Below are 15,209 nucleotides of genomic sequence, written 5' to 3'. Positions count from 1 at the left end.
CCTAGAGCTGCAGTACTCTTCTCGTTGACGTGGCTCATATGAGAAAACCACGAGCTTCTGCAAAGGCTGGCTCATTTGTAACTTTCCTTTCTCCTCAGTCCCTGTGGCATGAGAGAATGTACCTCTTCCTCCACTCCTTGACCTTCTCCTTTCTGGAGGTTAAATACCAAAGTTAAGCTTTCATTTACTCAACATGAAATGTGCATCATTGGGGTTCAACAAGGGTTGCAGCAAACAACAAATGGAAGGTGTACTTGAACTTGATGGCATTTTCTGCAAGTCATCTTCTGCTTCATGAATGCAATCTATCTTTCTGAGAAAACAACTGTCCAAATCAGTGTCGTCCAAAGCAGCTAGAACTAAAGGCATTTTGATAAACCACGCAATAATACCTTGCACCCCATTTGTACTATATATTTACTTACAAAACTGCTTGCCTTGATAGCAGTGATTCATAAATGTATAACATAACAATCAGCTTATATACTGCAGGACCGTGAAGCTCTACGCTGTTAACAAGAGAATAAAGTATGCAATTGAATAAAGAGAGTTAGTTGCCTAAATATTTAACAAATAGATATGTTTTTAAATGCTCTCTGAATTCTAGGTAAGTACTAGAAGTTATGATTAATTGATCCAAATCTTTGCCCCATAAAGCTGCCTGAAAGGACAGTAGATGTTGGTGATTTCTTTTAAATTTGCAGCCATTTACAGATGGAAAAATAAAACGCGAATGTATGAGGATGGGACTGCTTTTCTGTGTGGTTACAATCAATGCAGCTTACATATTTTTATGTTGAATCGATTTTTATTATTATCAAATAACACAGAACAGACCAATAGGTCAGAACCACAGTAACAATGGAAAACAGCAGAAACAAAATAGGAGATCCAACAATCCCACCCACACCCCCCCCCCCCCAAACCCCCTAGTCTGAAACGAGAAAAAGTGAGTGCAGTAGGCTTGGACTCAGATAGCCCACTGCCCAAGACAATAAGGAACACCAACACAGAAAGAAAGAAGGAAGAGAGCAAAGAAGAAGAAGAAAGAAAGAGAAAGAAGCATACCTGGCGCCCCTCAAGGATGGAACACAAGCCCAGGTCTCCGAAAAAGTCACAAGGAATTTAGAATGTCACTTCTAGCCCATGGTGAGAGTGAAAAAAGGTAAGAATCCCAGATCCGAAGAAAGAGTCGCCTCCGTCGTAAGCTATAAGAAGCATCTTTACACTCCAGCAGCAGCAGAGCATGCAAACGGTTCCTCCATTCCCAAAAGGATGGAGAAAGTTCCCCAATCCAGACAGATAGAATTACTTTCTTCCCCAAGACCCCCACCCGTCTCATAAACTGCCGCTGACCCGAATCAGACAAGCGGAAGGCCTCATACTTATCCAGCAAGAGACCAGCGGCAGAAAAAGGTAATGTAGTACCAAAGACGCTCTCCACATATGTTACAACCTGCCGCCAAAAACGTTTGATTTTCACACAAGACCAGAAGGCATGGATAAACGAATGGGGTTGCTGGAGGCACTTAGGGCATAAAGGAGAGTCCGTGTAACCCGAATAATATAACTGACTTTTCGTAAAATAGCCCCGATGAAGAACCCTAAACTGACACTCCCGTAGATCTGCATTAACGGAAACTCCCGGGAGTCTTGCAATCAAGGAAGGGAGATCCAAAGCGTCTCGTGCTATCCCCAGATCCTGGCACCAACGGGCGTGTAGGACAGCTCGATCAGCCGGACCCAATAATCGATGGAGATCCTTATACAGACCCGAAACTGTAAACCCATCCTCCAAATAGGGATCCAGCAGCGTCGCAAATTTGTTCTCAATAGGAAAAACCAAAGCGGCTCGGGGGAGGGATCGAACATAATGTTGAAGTTGCCGAAACGCAAGGAAGTCTCCCACAGAGAAAACACCCGACCGGACCAAAGCATCCCAGGACATTAAAGAACCATCTGCCTGAAGAACATGGGTAAGTAACGTGAAGTCCCGGGATGCCAATTTACGAAAACTAGCAGTCTCCATGCCCGGGCTGAATTGCAGATTCCCCTGAATAGGTAAGTATCTAGTAGTCGAGGGAGTACCCTTCCAGGAGTCCAACACATAAGACCATATGACACGCAGCGAGTGCAACAACAAACTCCCCTGAAGAGCCCCCGGCAAGGCAGAACGGGGCGCGTGCACCAAAGACAAAATATGCCAAGGTGCAAAAAATTCTTTCTCATAACATTTTGGAGTAAAATCCCGACGATCCGAAAGCCACTCCCCCAAAAAACGCATCAAACAGGCAGCATTATATAACCGAAAATGTGGTAGCCCCAGTCCCCCTCCTCCCCACGCGCCGAGCAGATAACGCAGCGCCACCCTTGGTCGCCGTCCCCCCCAACAAAATCTAGAAAGCATAGAATGTAACTTGGTAACATCCCGTTTCAAGAGCCATAAAGGGAGCAACTGCAAAGTATAAAGCCATTTTGGAAAAAGAACCATATTAAACAAATTGATCCTACCCGACAAGGACAGAGGAAGAGGAGACCAACGAGCAAAACACTCAGCCGAAGAACTGAATAAAGAATCAATGTTAACACGATATAACTCGGAAGTACGAGGCGTCAGCAGAATCCCTAAATAACGAAACGAAGAAGAAGCCCATTGAAGGGGAAAGGATCCAGGCCAAGAATCCCGCAAGACCGAGGATGTGGCCAACGCCAGAGATTTATCAAGGTTAAGCTTAAAACCCGAATAGTCTCCATATTCTTGAAAAGTGGCCATCAGATTGGACAGAGACAACACGGGTTCCGAGATATGGACCAGGAGATCGTCCGCAAATGCCGAGATCTTAAATTCGGAAGAACCAATTCGAATACCCGGAATAGCTCCATTAAGCTGAATATCACGGATCAAAGGGTCTAACGACAGAGCAAAAAGCAATGGTGAAAGGGGACAGCCCTGACGCGTGCCACGACATATGGGGAAGGAAGGAGAACAAAGACCATTGGCCCACACAAAAGCTGTAGGAGAGTGATAAAGCACCCGAATCGCATCCTGGAAAAAGCCCGTAATGCCATACCGAGTTAAAACCTCGAATAAAAAATTCCAAGAGACCCGGTCGAAGGCCTTCTCAGCATCGAAGCTGACCAATAGAGAAGAAAGTTGGGTTCTCTCCACGAATTCCAAAGACGCCAATATAGATCTAATGTTTTTCACACTCGTACGCCCCTGCACAAAGCCCACCTGAGGGGAAGCGATCAACTCAGGAAGAACACAAGCCAATCGATTAGCCAAAACCTTGGCGAACAACTTGGCCTCCACATTCAGCAGCGAGATGGGGCGATAAGAAGAAGAGAGGGCTGCATCCTTATGGGGTTTCAATAGCACAACTATTTGAGCCGAAGTGAGAGACTCCGGAAGGGCACCCCGTTGAATAGCTGCTGTGAAGGTATCAGCTAAGACTGGAGCCACCGTAGGAAGTAAGAGTTTATAAAATTCCATCTGGAAACCATCCGGTCCGGGGGCCTTTAACAAGGACCCCTTCTGTATGACGCCTGCCACCTCCTCTGCCGTTACAGGGGCATTAAGTTTAGCTACCGCCCTATCAGACAGGCATGGAAGGGAGAGGCCATCCAAATATGCCGTGCCGTCCATTAAATCAGATTGCTGTGAATAAAGCTTCCTATAATAGTCAAAAAACACTGCATTAATCTCGGCGTCCGTCCGGACCAAACCCCCCCCTGCCGCTCGAAGTTGCAAGATATGTGTACGTCCCGCCGAACGACGGACCACCTTTGCCAGAAGCGCCCCTCGTTGATTCCCATGGCGAAAGAATTGATATCTATAATAAGCAAGTGACTTGACTGTTCTAGCATGCAACAATTCCTGAAGCTTACACTGGGAAGCTAAGAGCTGGGAACGCAAAGAGGAAGCGTGAGATAGACTATAAAGCCGACGGAGGTTACCAATCCTACGTTCCAACTGCAAAAGCTCCCTATCCCGAGCACGACGTTGATGGCTGGAATAGGCCATAATCTCACCACGGAGGACCGCTTTCGCAGCCTCCCAGAAAAGCGTAGAATCAGCCCGATGGCCCATATTATGTAGTTGATAGTCAGACCATTTCTGAAGCAAGAATTCCTGAAATCTCGAGTCCTGATACAAACGGAGCGGAAATCGCCAACGGAAAGATCCCGGTGGGGAGACATCCAAGTGCAAGAGTAACAATAGCATGGCATGATCGGAAACGTCAAAGGAACCAATCGAGGCCGATTCAATCTGAGAAAACAAAGCGCTAGAGGTCAGCCAGTAATCAATCCGGGATAAGGACGCATGGGCTCTAGATAAATGAGTGTAGTCACGCTCACCTGGGTGAAGCGTCCGCCAAACATCAATAACGTCCAAGGAGGAACAAAGTAAAGAAATACCTTTAGTAGGCTGCATCCGATCCTGGGGAGCAGGAAGTGATTTATCCAGCAAGGGATCATGAACACAATTAAAATCTCCCCCCACGAGCAATGGCACATCCGACTGTTGGCCCAGTAGGCGAATAAGTGAGGAGAAAAATCGAGAGTCATAAGTGTTAGGAGCATACACATTACAAAGAATCAGGGGCCTATGATTAAATAGTACCTTGGCTATGATGTACCTACCACCAGGATCCGTCCATTGCTGTTGAATAACAAAGGGTAGCCCCTTCCGAATCAAAATCAAAACCCCGGCCTTACGATTGCTCGCAGGTGCCCCCAAATGCTGACCCACCCACCAGGTCTGTAGTTTAGCATGCTCCGCTGCTGACAGATGCGTCTCCTGCAGAAAGACCAGATCAGCTCTCTGACGGTTCAGGGCTCTCAAGATCTTATGTCGTTTAATAGGCGAAGTGACACCATTTATATTCCAAGAAATACATCTAAGAGGCTTCATAAGAAAATGGATATAGACAAAAATCAGGCAAAAATCCAGAAAGAAAACCGAGAGCAAGGCCGTCCCAGCCCGCGACCAGCTCCCAGAACCTCAATCTAGACCCGAGCATCCACCAAAGGATAAAAGCCAGCCACAGGGCACCAGGAATACGGAAGGAGAAAAAGAAAAGAAGAAGAAAGAGAAAGAGGAAAGAATAGAAAGAGAACAGAAGAAACCCCCAGCATATCCACCCCCCCCACCCCTCCCCCCGCTGCCCCTTCCCCATCCCTCATGTGACCCACTAGTGGTCCTAGGGTCCTGTGGAACAGCTCCCAACTCCCCCTCCCAATAAACCACACCAAGAAGAACCACCCCCCAGCCCCTCACAACAATCCCACCGCCACACATCCAAAATGAAAGCCCCCTGAGTCCTACCCAACCCATACATAAACCGATCCAAGAACACGTGTGATGTCCAATAACAGGTTGAGCAGCAAAATAAACCACTACAGGGCAGAACAATAAAATGCTCGTAAACAGTATATAGTGGCCTAGCGAGCCTCCATATGTGCCACCCAAACCACCCACCCCGCATGCAAACCTTCCCACCCGTATCCTCTTCATACACACCACTCCCCCAACCGGTCAACAACTGCAAGAAGGACGTACCCCCCCCCCCTCCAATACAGAACATAGCATCCCCTTCAACACCAACAAGCTCTCCCCCCCCACCATCCATACAGTCCCCGAAAGAAGAAAAAGAAATGTCCCACAAAAGTCCAGAACAGTCCATCGCCCCAGGCTCCAGAACAAGGCTGTCAGGCCAGCAAAAAGCAGGCACTGCAACGATCAGGCCCCCGCCTGAGCAGGCCAGCAGGTGCGAAGGCCTCCAGGAGATAACAAGCTGAGGCAGTACCCAGAGCTCTGTGCATCAAACTATTGCAACCTACAACAAAGAACGAACTCCAAAGCAGTCAAGGAGCCGGGTCTGGTGCCTGCATGGAATGTAGGAATCGTAGAGCTTCAGCCGCCACAGTAAAGAAGCGGGTCTGACCAGCATGTCTGATCCGCAAGCGGGCAGGATACAGCAGAGCAAAAGGAACTTTCATCTGGTACAGCTGGGAGCAAATGGGGGTGAATTCCTTCCGTCTGGCTTGCAAAGCAGGAGAATAATCTTGGAAACACAGCACCCTGGAGTTGTCATACATCAGGGGTCCCGAAGTACGAATAGCTCGCAGAATTTCTTGTTTATGGGCCGAGTTCAATAACTTGAGTATGACCGTGCGAGCTCTCGAGCCAGGCTCACCCAGCGGGCCCAAGCGATGCGCGCGTTCAATTCTCAGGGGACCATGCGCTGTGGATAGTGTTAAAGAACGCTGCAGCCAGGTTTCCAGAAAGGAATGGAGCTCACCATCCTTCACAGATTCAGACAGGCCAATCAATCTCAGGTTCCCCCTGCGAGACCGGTTCTCAAGGTCCTCAAGTTTAGCTTCCATGGCGACAAGCTGAGCCCGCATTTGCTGGTGATCCCCTTCACAGTGCTGCACTTGATCTTCCAGAGTGGTGAGACGCTGCTGGTAGGAGGAAAACTCTCCCTGCAACGTTTCCAGCCGAGTGTCCACAGAGTCCAATTTATCCACGATAGGCTGTAGTTTTGAGGTCAGGGATCCCTCCAGCAGCAGCTTCACCTCTGCCACAATCTCGGACACCCACGCGGTCGGCGCCGGGAGCGGCGGTGGAGACTCGCGGTCGGCCATCTTGGCTTCACCCACGCGGCCGCGGTCTCTCTCCCGGCGGGGCAGCCTGCTGGTCATAAAGCCCCGAACTCCTCCGAACACCTCAAAAACGCGGCAGCGATGTAATCGCCGAAATGCAGGGGCGAAATCGCGGCGCTCCGGGGTCGAAAAACAGCTGATGGTGGGAACGGGATCGGGAGCTTACCCCACCGACGTCTGCTCAGCAGCTCGACATCACGTGACCCCCAGCTTACATATTTTAGACAGGCACTTATTTTGTACCTGGGGCAGTGAAGTGTGTGACTTGCTCAGAGTCCCAAGGAGCTGCAGTGGGAATCAAATCTACAATCTCAGGGTGCTGAGGCATCTGTTCTAACCACTAGGCCACTCCTCCATGATGCAGACTTCCAGTCCATTAGTTGTTTTTGCAATGTTCTGTTGAATTAGATTAGATAAACATTGAGATTGAGATTAGATAAACATTTCCTCTATCACTGGGCTTTTGCCCTATTTTAGGAGGGTCTCTAAAGCTGAACAGGAAATTTTTTTGGTTCTTATGTTACATTCATCTTTAACTTCTGAAGTCGCATAAACATTAAAATCAAAGCACACAGTGAATATTATAGATGAAATAATGTTACATTTTTCATGGTGGCTTTCTGGCCACTGCATCTCGGAAATGTAATGAATTCAAAAAGGTATAGAAAGAGGTGATGAAAATGATAAAGGGGATGTGACAACTTCCCTATAAGGAACGGCTAAAGAGACTAGAGCTCTTCAGCTTGGAGAAGAGATGGCAAAAGAGATATAATAGAAGTCTATGAAATACTGAATGGAGTGGAACAGGTAGGCATAAATTGCTTGATAATTCTTTCCAAAAATACAAGAACTAGAAGACATGCAATGAAGCTGCTAAGTACGGCTAGTCTCAGTTAGGGCACTGGTCTTTGACCTAAAGGGCCACCATGTGAGCGGACTGCCGGGCATGATGGACCACTGGTCTGACCCAGCAGCGGCAATTCTTATGTTCATTGTGTGCTCCTTACTTCCTTTTACTTTTTGGAAAGAGTAAAAAACAACCCCAAGCCAACAAGTAATTCATATCTATCTGTTCCACTCATTCATTATTTTATTGTCCTCTGCTCAACCATTGAAGGGGTGATGCTGTTAAATCTAATACTTGCAAATGGAGATGGTATGTCTAATGGGTGGATGCCCGCAGCCACCAGTGATCATTAGATGATACGGTTTGATATAAATGTTGAGACAAGGCCAGGCACTCCAAAGCTCTAAAACGATTTTAACAAAATGGGAAACTATCTGAAGGACAAATTGGCAGGAATTTGGAAATTGGCAGGGAAGCAATAGAGGTGGAAAGATGCACTGCTGTGGTCATTACTGCCTCTGCTGGTAGGCATTTCTGGGCATCCACCACTCTGTGTGTATTAAATGGAAAAAAAAAATACCCTCCAAAACTTGTTCTTGCACATTAAATTTTTTTAAAAATTCTTTTATGTACAGTTCAAGAGCGTCTTACAAAACAAATTGCTGTAGCAATTACAGAGGCCTTGCGACCTGCTGGAGTGGGAGTGGTAGTTGAGGCAACGTAAGTGACTATTGAAACTACAAACTACTAATCAAGACTTTTTGCACATGTAGCAACATTCAGACTTAGCACATAACTTTTTTTTTTTTTTTTTTTCTTTACCCAGACTGGAAGATAGGAAAGAAAAGAAAGTAGATATTTGCAAAGGTCTCATTTTGCAGGGGTGACAGTGCCAAACAGCGAAAGGGACAGACTAAGCCAGTCCTGGCCTTTACTCTATGGCATATTCATGCCATGCTTTTCTTAAAAACCTAGAGCAGGGGTTCCCAAATATGACTTGATGAAACACCAGCCAGTCGGATTTTCATGACATCCACAATAAATATTCATGAGGTCAATTTGCATGCACTGCCTCCTTGGTATGCAAATCTCTCATGCATAGTTATGGATATCTGGAAACCTGGGTGACAGGGGTTCCCCTAGGACAGATTTGGGAATCACTAACCTAGAGTTACATCTCCTTGTATGCAGTGGAGTAAATACAGGACTAGCTCAGTTGTCCCTGTTGGCACAAGGCTAAATAGTCACTCTAAATTGATGTTTTTCAACCCAGCCCTTGGAACACAGCCAGCCAGTCTGGTTTTTCAGAATACTACCAATCAATATGCATGAGATTAGCATTCCCTGCCTACATTGTATGTAACTCTGTCATGCATATTCATTAGAGAGATCCTGAAAAGCATACTGGCTGGCTGTGTCCTAAGGTCTTGACTGCAAACCACTGTTCTGACAACCAAAATGGAAAACTTTGGCTTATGCAGCTTTAGTAAAAACGAGATCTCACTTGTGCTCAGTCATGCACATATAAGTTCAGTGCAAGTATAGAATGCTTATATTTCAAAAGCTGCAACTAGGTTCCCCCCCCCCCAAATTGAAATTCTGTATTTTCTGTCACGGAGACTATGCCAAAGTGCTACACTCCCATTTGTTCTTTAACTCTGTGATGAGCCCCTAAATTGGAAAGCTTAATCAACAAAATGTCTCCCCTTAAAGCCCTAAGAGTATATAGGACTGGTGCACAAATTTTGAACCTTTTGCAGGTGTATACAATAATATTACACTAATCGCTATGCATTTCAGTAAATTAAAAACTTGTTTGTTGTATTAGTGTACAGTCTCAACATTTTGAGGTTGAATGAAAATTTTAATAGGGTGGAGGAGCTTTTCAGCCTACCTAGCGGCATATTGCTTTTCATATAGAGAACCTTCAAGTAATGTATCAATGTTAGTTTGGTGACGTGGTAATCACTTCACAATCACTATTCATTCCAACTTTAAATTCCCCTAGACTTCAGATAGGGAAAATGCTCAAAGTACCTGTTTGCAAACCACTTTGAGTGTGGTTGTATAACTACAAAAAGGTGATAATACAAGTCCCATTTCCTTTCCCCTTTCCTAATCCCACATATGATATAGCAAACACGAGCATGAGAATTGGCAAAAACATCTTGAATTGAGAGATGAAGAGAAAGGGAGAGCACCTTGAAAAAAGGGAAAAGGTAGATTACATGGAGGGACATTTTCAGTAGTAGATCTAAGTCCGACTTTGGACATTTTCTCGGAAGACGTCCAAAAATTGGGATGGGGAAACATTCATTTTTGAAACAGCTTCACGTTCAATCTTTTTTTTTTTTTAAATCTTATTTGGATCTCTTGGCCCTTAGGACATCTACCATTTTTGGCCATTTTTTTAATACAAAAGGTCCATGTTCAAAATGTCCAAATCAAGCCCGTTTGGACGTGGGAGAGACCAGCATCTTGATGGACTGGCCACACAGACACCCAACAGGGCAGTGAGGCCCCTTAAAGGGCACTGCTGTGATCTTCACATAAAGGGTGCCAGGTAATATTTCACCAGAACTCCCTTTTAGTGTATGGTAAGTCCTCCAAAGCTCCTCCAAAGCCTACTCTACCCACCTGTCTACCACCTGCATGTGGCACCTATATGGCAGTATAATAGGGTTGTGGTGGATTTTGGTGGCCTCACCTTTCTACCATAAATGTAGTGGTTAGAGTGGCTTTTGGATCTGGGTCCTACACTCTATGGTTACCTGCTTACTGCTCTAGGATGTCCCATTAAATCTACAGTTCTCATAGAGGCTGGTATATACTGTTTAATTTACATCTTTGAGGGAGTGGGGTCAGTGACAGCTGGGGGAGTGTCTGTGTGTGGGAGGGGCCATACTTTCATCTGGTCAATTTGGGTACCTTTTGTTCACTTTTAAAACAGGTCTAACTCCAAACTTCTAAATGACACCCTGGATATCTTGAAAAAGGTTTGATTATCCTTGCAAGATATGCAGATGCTAAGCCCACCCAAATCCCATCCTTAACATGCCTCTTACATGCCCCCTTAACATTTACCGGTAGATGTCCTGAAGGGTGAATGCCCTGCAAGACGTCTAAAAACTTAGTTATGAAAATTGACCCTTGGGACGTTTTGACAACCGAAAAGTCCAAATGCCATTTTTGGACATTTCTCTTTTGAAAATGAGTCCCAAAGTGTCTGAAATGAATCAGCTAACTCTAGAAAAGGCTGTTTACTAAAGTGTGATCTCCAATTTCCACCATTAGAGCACCATCAATAACTGTCATACGCAGACAGGTTAGAAAGGCTGGGGCTCTTCTCCCTGGAAAAGCGGAGACTCAGAGGAGACATGATAGAGACTTACAAGATCATAAAGAGCATAGAGAAGGTAGAGAGGGACAGATTCTTCAATCTATCGGGAACCACAGGAACAAGGGGGCAATCGGAGAAATTGAAAGGGGACAGGTTTAGAACCAATGCTAGGAAGTTCTTTTTCACTCAGAGGGTGGTGGACACCTGGAATGCGCTTCCGGAGGGTTTCAAAGAAGGATTGGATAAATTCCTGATGGATGCGGGGATTGAGGGATACAGATAGAGGTATAGATAGGATTATGTAAGGGTATAAATAGAGGGATAAAGGGGATTGAAGGGTTTTAGGCAAAGGATCACCTTACAGGTCATGGACCTGATGGGCCGCCACGGGAGCGGACTGCTTGGCACGATGGACCTATGGTCTGACCCAGTGGAGGCAACTTCTTATGTTCTTATGGGTGCTAACAACCAATTAATGAAGTAAATTGGCACTCATTAGATTTGTGCATCTGGATGTGCCATTCTCTGAGACACCGTGCCTAAATCCAATGACAGATATCTCTGAAGGGGGTATGGCCATGAGCATGTCAAGGGCATTCCAAAAAGATGCATGTGGAATTACAAAATACTACCTAACTTCACCTAACTTGGGAACTGATTTCTGCAAGTGTTAAGTCCAGCACCCAAAAATTAGGTGCAGTATTTGCATATGCCCTTTATAGAATAGTGCTTAGTACTGAATTTCAGCGCAGTTTTTTGAATTCCCTCCTAAATATATAAGATATGTGGATATAGGGCTTTGAAAACAATTGTGTGTGTGTACGCAGCTGTTATTTGGGAGGGATGTCAAAGTGGCTTGACAGGCTCTATGCTTCACTGAATATTCTATTCCCTAGTATTCTGCAGCCTGTGACCTCTCTAATAGAGCAATGAGGGTTATTGTGGAGTATTCATGGAAAAAAAATGACCTGATGATTCTGGTTTTCACACTTGAGATATTCACACTTCTGGTCCTCTTCTGGAATTTTGTCCCCAGACAAATGAACAAATAGATGGATCTTCCTTTATTATTTTTAACATAGTCTCTGCAATATTCCATGTTGGAGAGCCTAGGTTTTAAGCCCTAGTGCATTCCTAAGTTTAAAACAAACAAACAATCTCGATTCATCAATCATCTCACTAGAACTGAAGGCCATGCCTTAAACCCTCCAAAGCCACTAGCTGAAATTGGTGTTGAATGTGCATCTAGGAAAAATAAGATGTGTGAGTTGATGTCTTCCTTAGATGTCTCTAAGATTCAACATGGTATATGTGAAAGAAACAAACAAGGCATTTTGGGTCGGATTCTGTATAGGACGTCCAGTCTCAGCAGCTGCCTAAATGACTTTTGAGAATCGCACATGGACATCCTATATAGAATCATGTCTGTCCTGACAGACAGACAGACACCTAACCCTGCCTTACCATCCCGATTCTCTTACCGATGTCCATGTCACAGGCGCCAGTTAGAGAATTGTGTTGCCGCTGAGCTGATCGCAGCAAGGGAATCTCCCTGCCGCAATCAACTCGGTGGCCACAGCAGGAAACACCCATAAGGGATCTGATCAAGCAGAGTTTTGGGCCATTTTCAGTGCATCCTAGAATGCACTGGGAGGGAGGCCTCAAGATTCCGGTTGGCCCAGGCGACTAAGTCCCCTTCTATGGGATTCCCTTGCTTCAATCAGTTCAGCGGCCATGTCTATTTGAAATGTAGGCCAGCATTTTACTGGCCTACATTTCAGGCGCCTATCAAGGCCTGAGGGAGACGCATCCTGATTGGCTGGTTAGACAGTGGTAGGACGGTGGAATTTGCCCCTTTGCCTTCCTTCTTAGACCGGTGTACAAAGCTAGTCTTAGACTTAAATAAGAATTCCTTCTCTTTCCTAGACACATGTGCATGGTGATGCGAGGAGTGCAGAAAATGAACAGCAAAACAGTAACGAGTACTATGCTGGGTGTATTTCGAGAGGATCCAAAGACACGTGAAGAGTTCTTAACATTAATAAGAAGTTGAGAAGAGCCCTCGGAAGTGTGCTGCCGGTTCCTCATTGTTCATTGTTTGTATATCAGGCCATTGTGATTTGTATGCATTATCGTCATGTGAAGTATGCAGCATATTTCATGTTTACATGGCCGCTGTCTGGTAAAGTACCATTTTACTAAAGATAGGCCCCGTGGTTCCCACACGATAGGCAGATTGGATGGGCCTATTTTTTTCTGCCGTCGTGCTCTGTGTTTCATATCGTATGAAATTTTTAAATGAGATGTGGATAAACAAGTGAAGTAAAGAAAAGGGAATTTACAATACTTTTCACATTCCAAAAAAATGCCCTTAATGGGATTGTATTTATGCTGCTAAAGTATAAAATACGAGCATCAGATGTACTGTCTTAGCCATTCGACTCTGTAGTTTTAACAGGAAAATCTTCCTGGATGGTAATGATTGCACTGAATTCTTGAAAGATATTGGGAAGGTTGTTTACAAGGAAGCAGATTTCGGAATAAATAAAGGTTGTTTTGGAGCAGGCATTTTAGCAGTTGGTAATGGGAAGTGTTGGTGACCACTATGCCTAGGCTCCCCTCCAGTCTAATGTTCAAGATACCACAGTGAGTACACTTGAGACTTACTTGCATATATTCATGGCATGTGTCCTGAAAATCAAAGTGGCTAGGGACTCTAGATTGGAGATTACAGGCCCACAAATTTCTGCATATCTGTAGGACATTACCGTGCATGGTATCCTGCAGTAAATGAAAGCTTTTCATTATCCCATTTAAGTTTTTGGTGCCTGTTAACTGTTGGTCTGCTTTTACTGATGTGTTCTTATAAGGGTCCTGTCTTAGAATGTTTGTTCTGAACCGTGATGTCAATCAACAATTGTGAAAATTGTTTCAATCAGTATGTCTGTCTTGTGGATTTCAGTATGTGAAAGTACAAAAGCTGGTTGTAAAGTATAAGCAATTGTTACTGTACTTGATCACCAAACATACAGAAACTTGGTGGGGAAAAGGTTGTCCCTTTTTTTTTTTTTTTTTTTTGGGGGGGGGTGGCGCAACACAAATGTTTTATACATAGATCTTGTTGCACGTGTGCTTTTGCAGCCTGAAAGGTGATACATCTGCAATAGTACAGAGAGTGATTAGATTTTATTCTTTTGTCATGTCTGCAGAGACATCTGAAGGTAGAACCTGAGTCCTGAAAGCTCATGTATAAATAAGACGATTCTCAAAGTAGAACTGGTGCCTGCAATTATTTTAACTTGTCTGCACATTTTTTAAACAATATTTATAGTGCAGAATTCACGGACCTATAATGACTTTTTTTTTTTTAACATAGTTTACTGTTTTGAACATCGGGATAGTTATTTGCATGTCTGGTGCAGCATCACTGCAAAATAAAGCTCATATCTGGGCAGTTGAAACTATTTTTAAACAATACACAATCAATATACAGCTGGTGGCAGTCATTTCTTTAAATATTGACTGTTGTGGGCCAAATTGGGACTCCTATGGTACCAGGCCCTATCTGAGTACCAGCACTGCTTATTCAGGTTTTTGATGGTGCCCAGAACTTAGGGAGGTAGGCTAATATTCGGTGCCATGCCTGACTAACTGGACAAAGTTAGGGTTCCATTTTGTGTGGTCTTGCATGTCTAGTTAGCTTTGCAAATACCAGCATTGAATATCGCCAGTGATCACAGTTCCTGGCATCTCCCTAAACCACCCCCAGACAGCCTGGCACTACTAATAGGTGAGTGCCACAGCTGTCAGAACTCATATTTGATGGCCATCCCCACCCCCCAGCCCACACTAAACATCTTAACCATTCTTCACCTACCTCAAGATATTACTTCCCCAAATAACCCACCTAAACACCTTCCAAGCAAACAGACCCCAAAAATTAGATGGTAATCTTACCTACTCTAACTATATTCTCTTTGTCCATATCACACAGTTCGGCACTGTCATTTTACTATCCAACCCCTAAATCCCCTTAGGAATCTATCCAGCTATCTCTCCTCTGACAAAAAAAAAAAAATTGTATCTTCACTGGAAAATGTCCAGTCAAATCTTTTGTAATCCGCCTTGAACTGCAAGGTATAGGCGGAATAGAAATCCGTAATGTAATGTAATAAGACCTTTGTGTAAACGCATATGTTTCAACCCTAATATATTCTAAAATACTGCTTTAGTATGATTTCTTATATACTTTTTTTTTAACTTAATGTCTATCACAATACAATAAAAATTGTAGTAATTTTTGAAAGGGATGGAAAACCAATGAGAATAAAGTTGTTTTCATAAGCAGAAATA

General features: G+C 44.4%; 1 protein-coding gene across 1 annotated transcript in view; it reads left to right on the top strand.

The window, feature by feature from the left end:
* The window catches only part of GCH1 (GTP cyclohydrolase 1), an 80,375-nt gene extending 66,467 nt beyond the window's left edge, over positions 1–13,908 (top strand). Inside the window, exons 5-6 of the mRNA XM_033953027.1 lie at positions 8,152–8,236; positions 12,783–13,908. Coding sequence (XP_033808918.1) covers positions 8,152–8,236; positions 12,783–12,909 — 212 coding nt within the window. The 3' untranslated portion in view covers positions 12,910–13,908. The remainder of the gene's footprint in view (positions 1–8,151; positions 8,237–12,782) is intronic.
* Positions 13,909–15,209: the final 1,301 nt, after the last annotated feature.

Source organism: Geotrypetes seraphini, chromosome 7 (assembly GCF_902459505.1).
Source record: "Geotrypetes seraphini chromosome 7, aGeoSer1.1, whole genome shotgun sequence".
NCBI lineage: Eukaryota > Metazoa > Chordata > Amphibia > Gymnophiona > Dermophiidae > Geotrypetes > Geotrypetes seraphini.
This window is presented reverse-complemented; position numbering and strand designations above follow the sequence as displayed.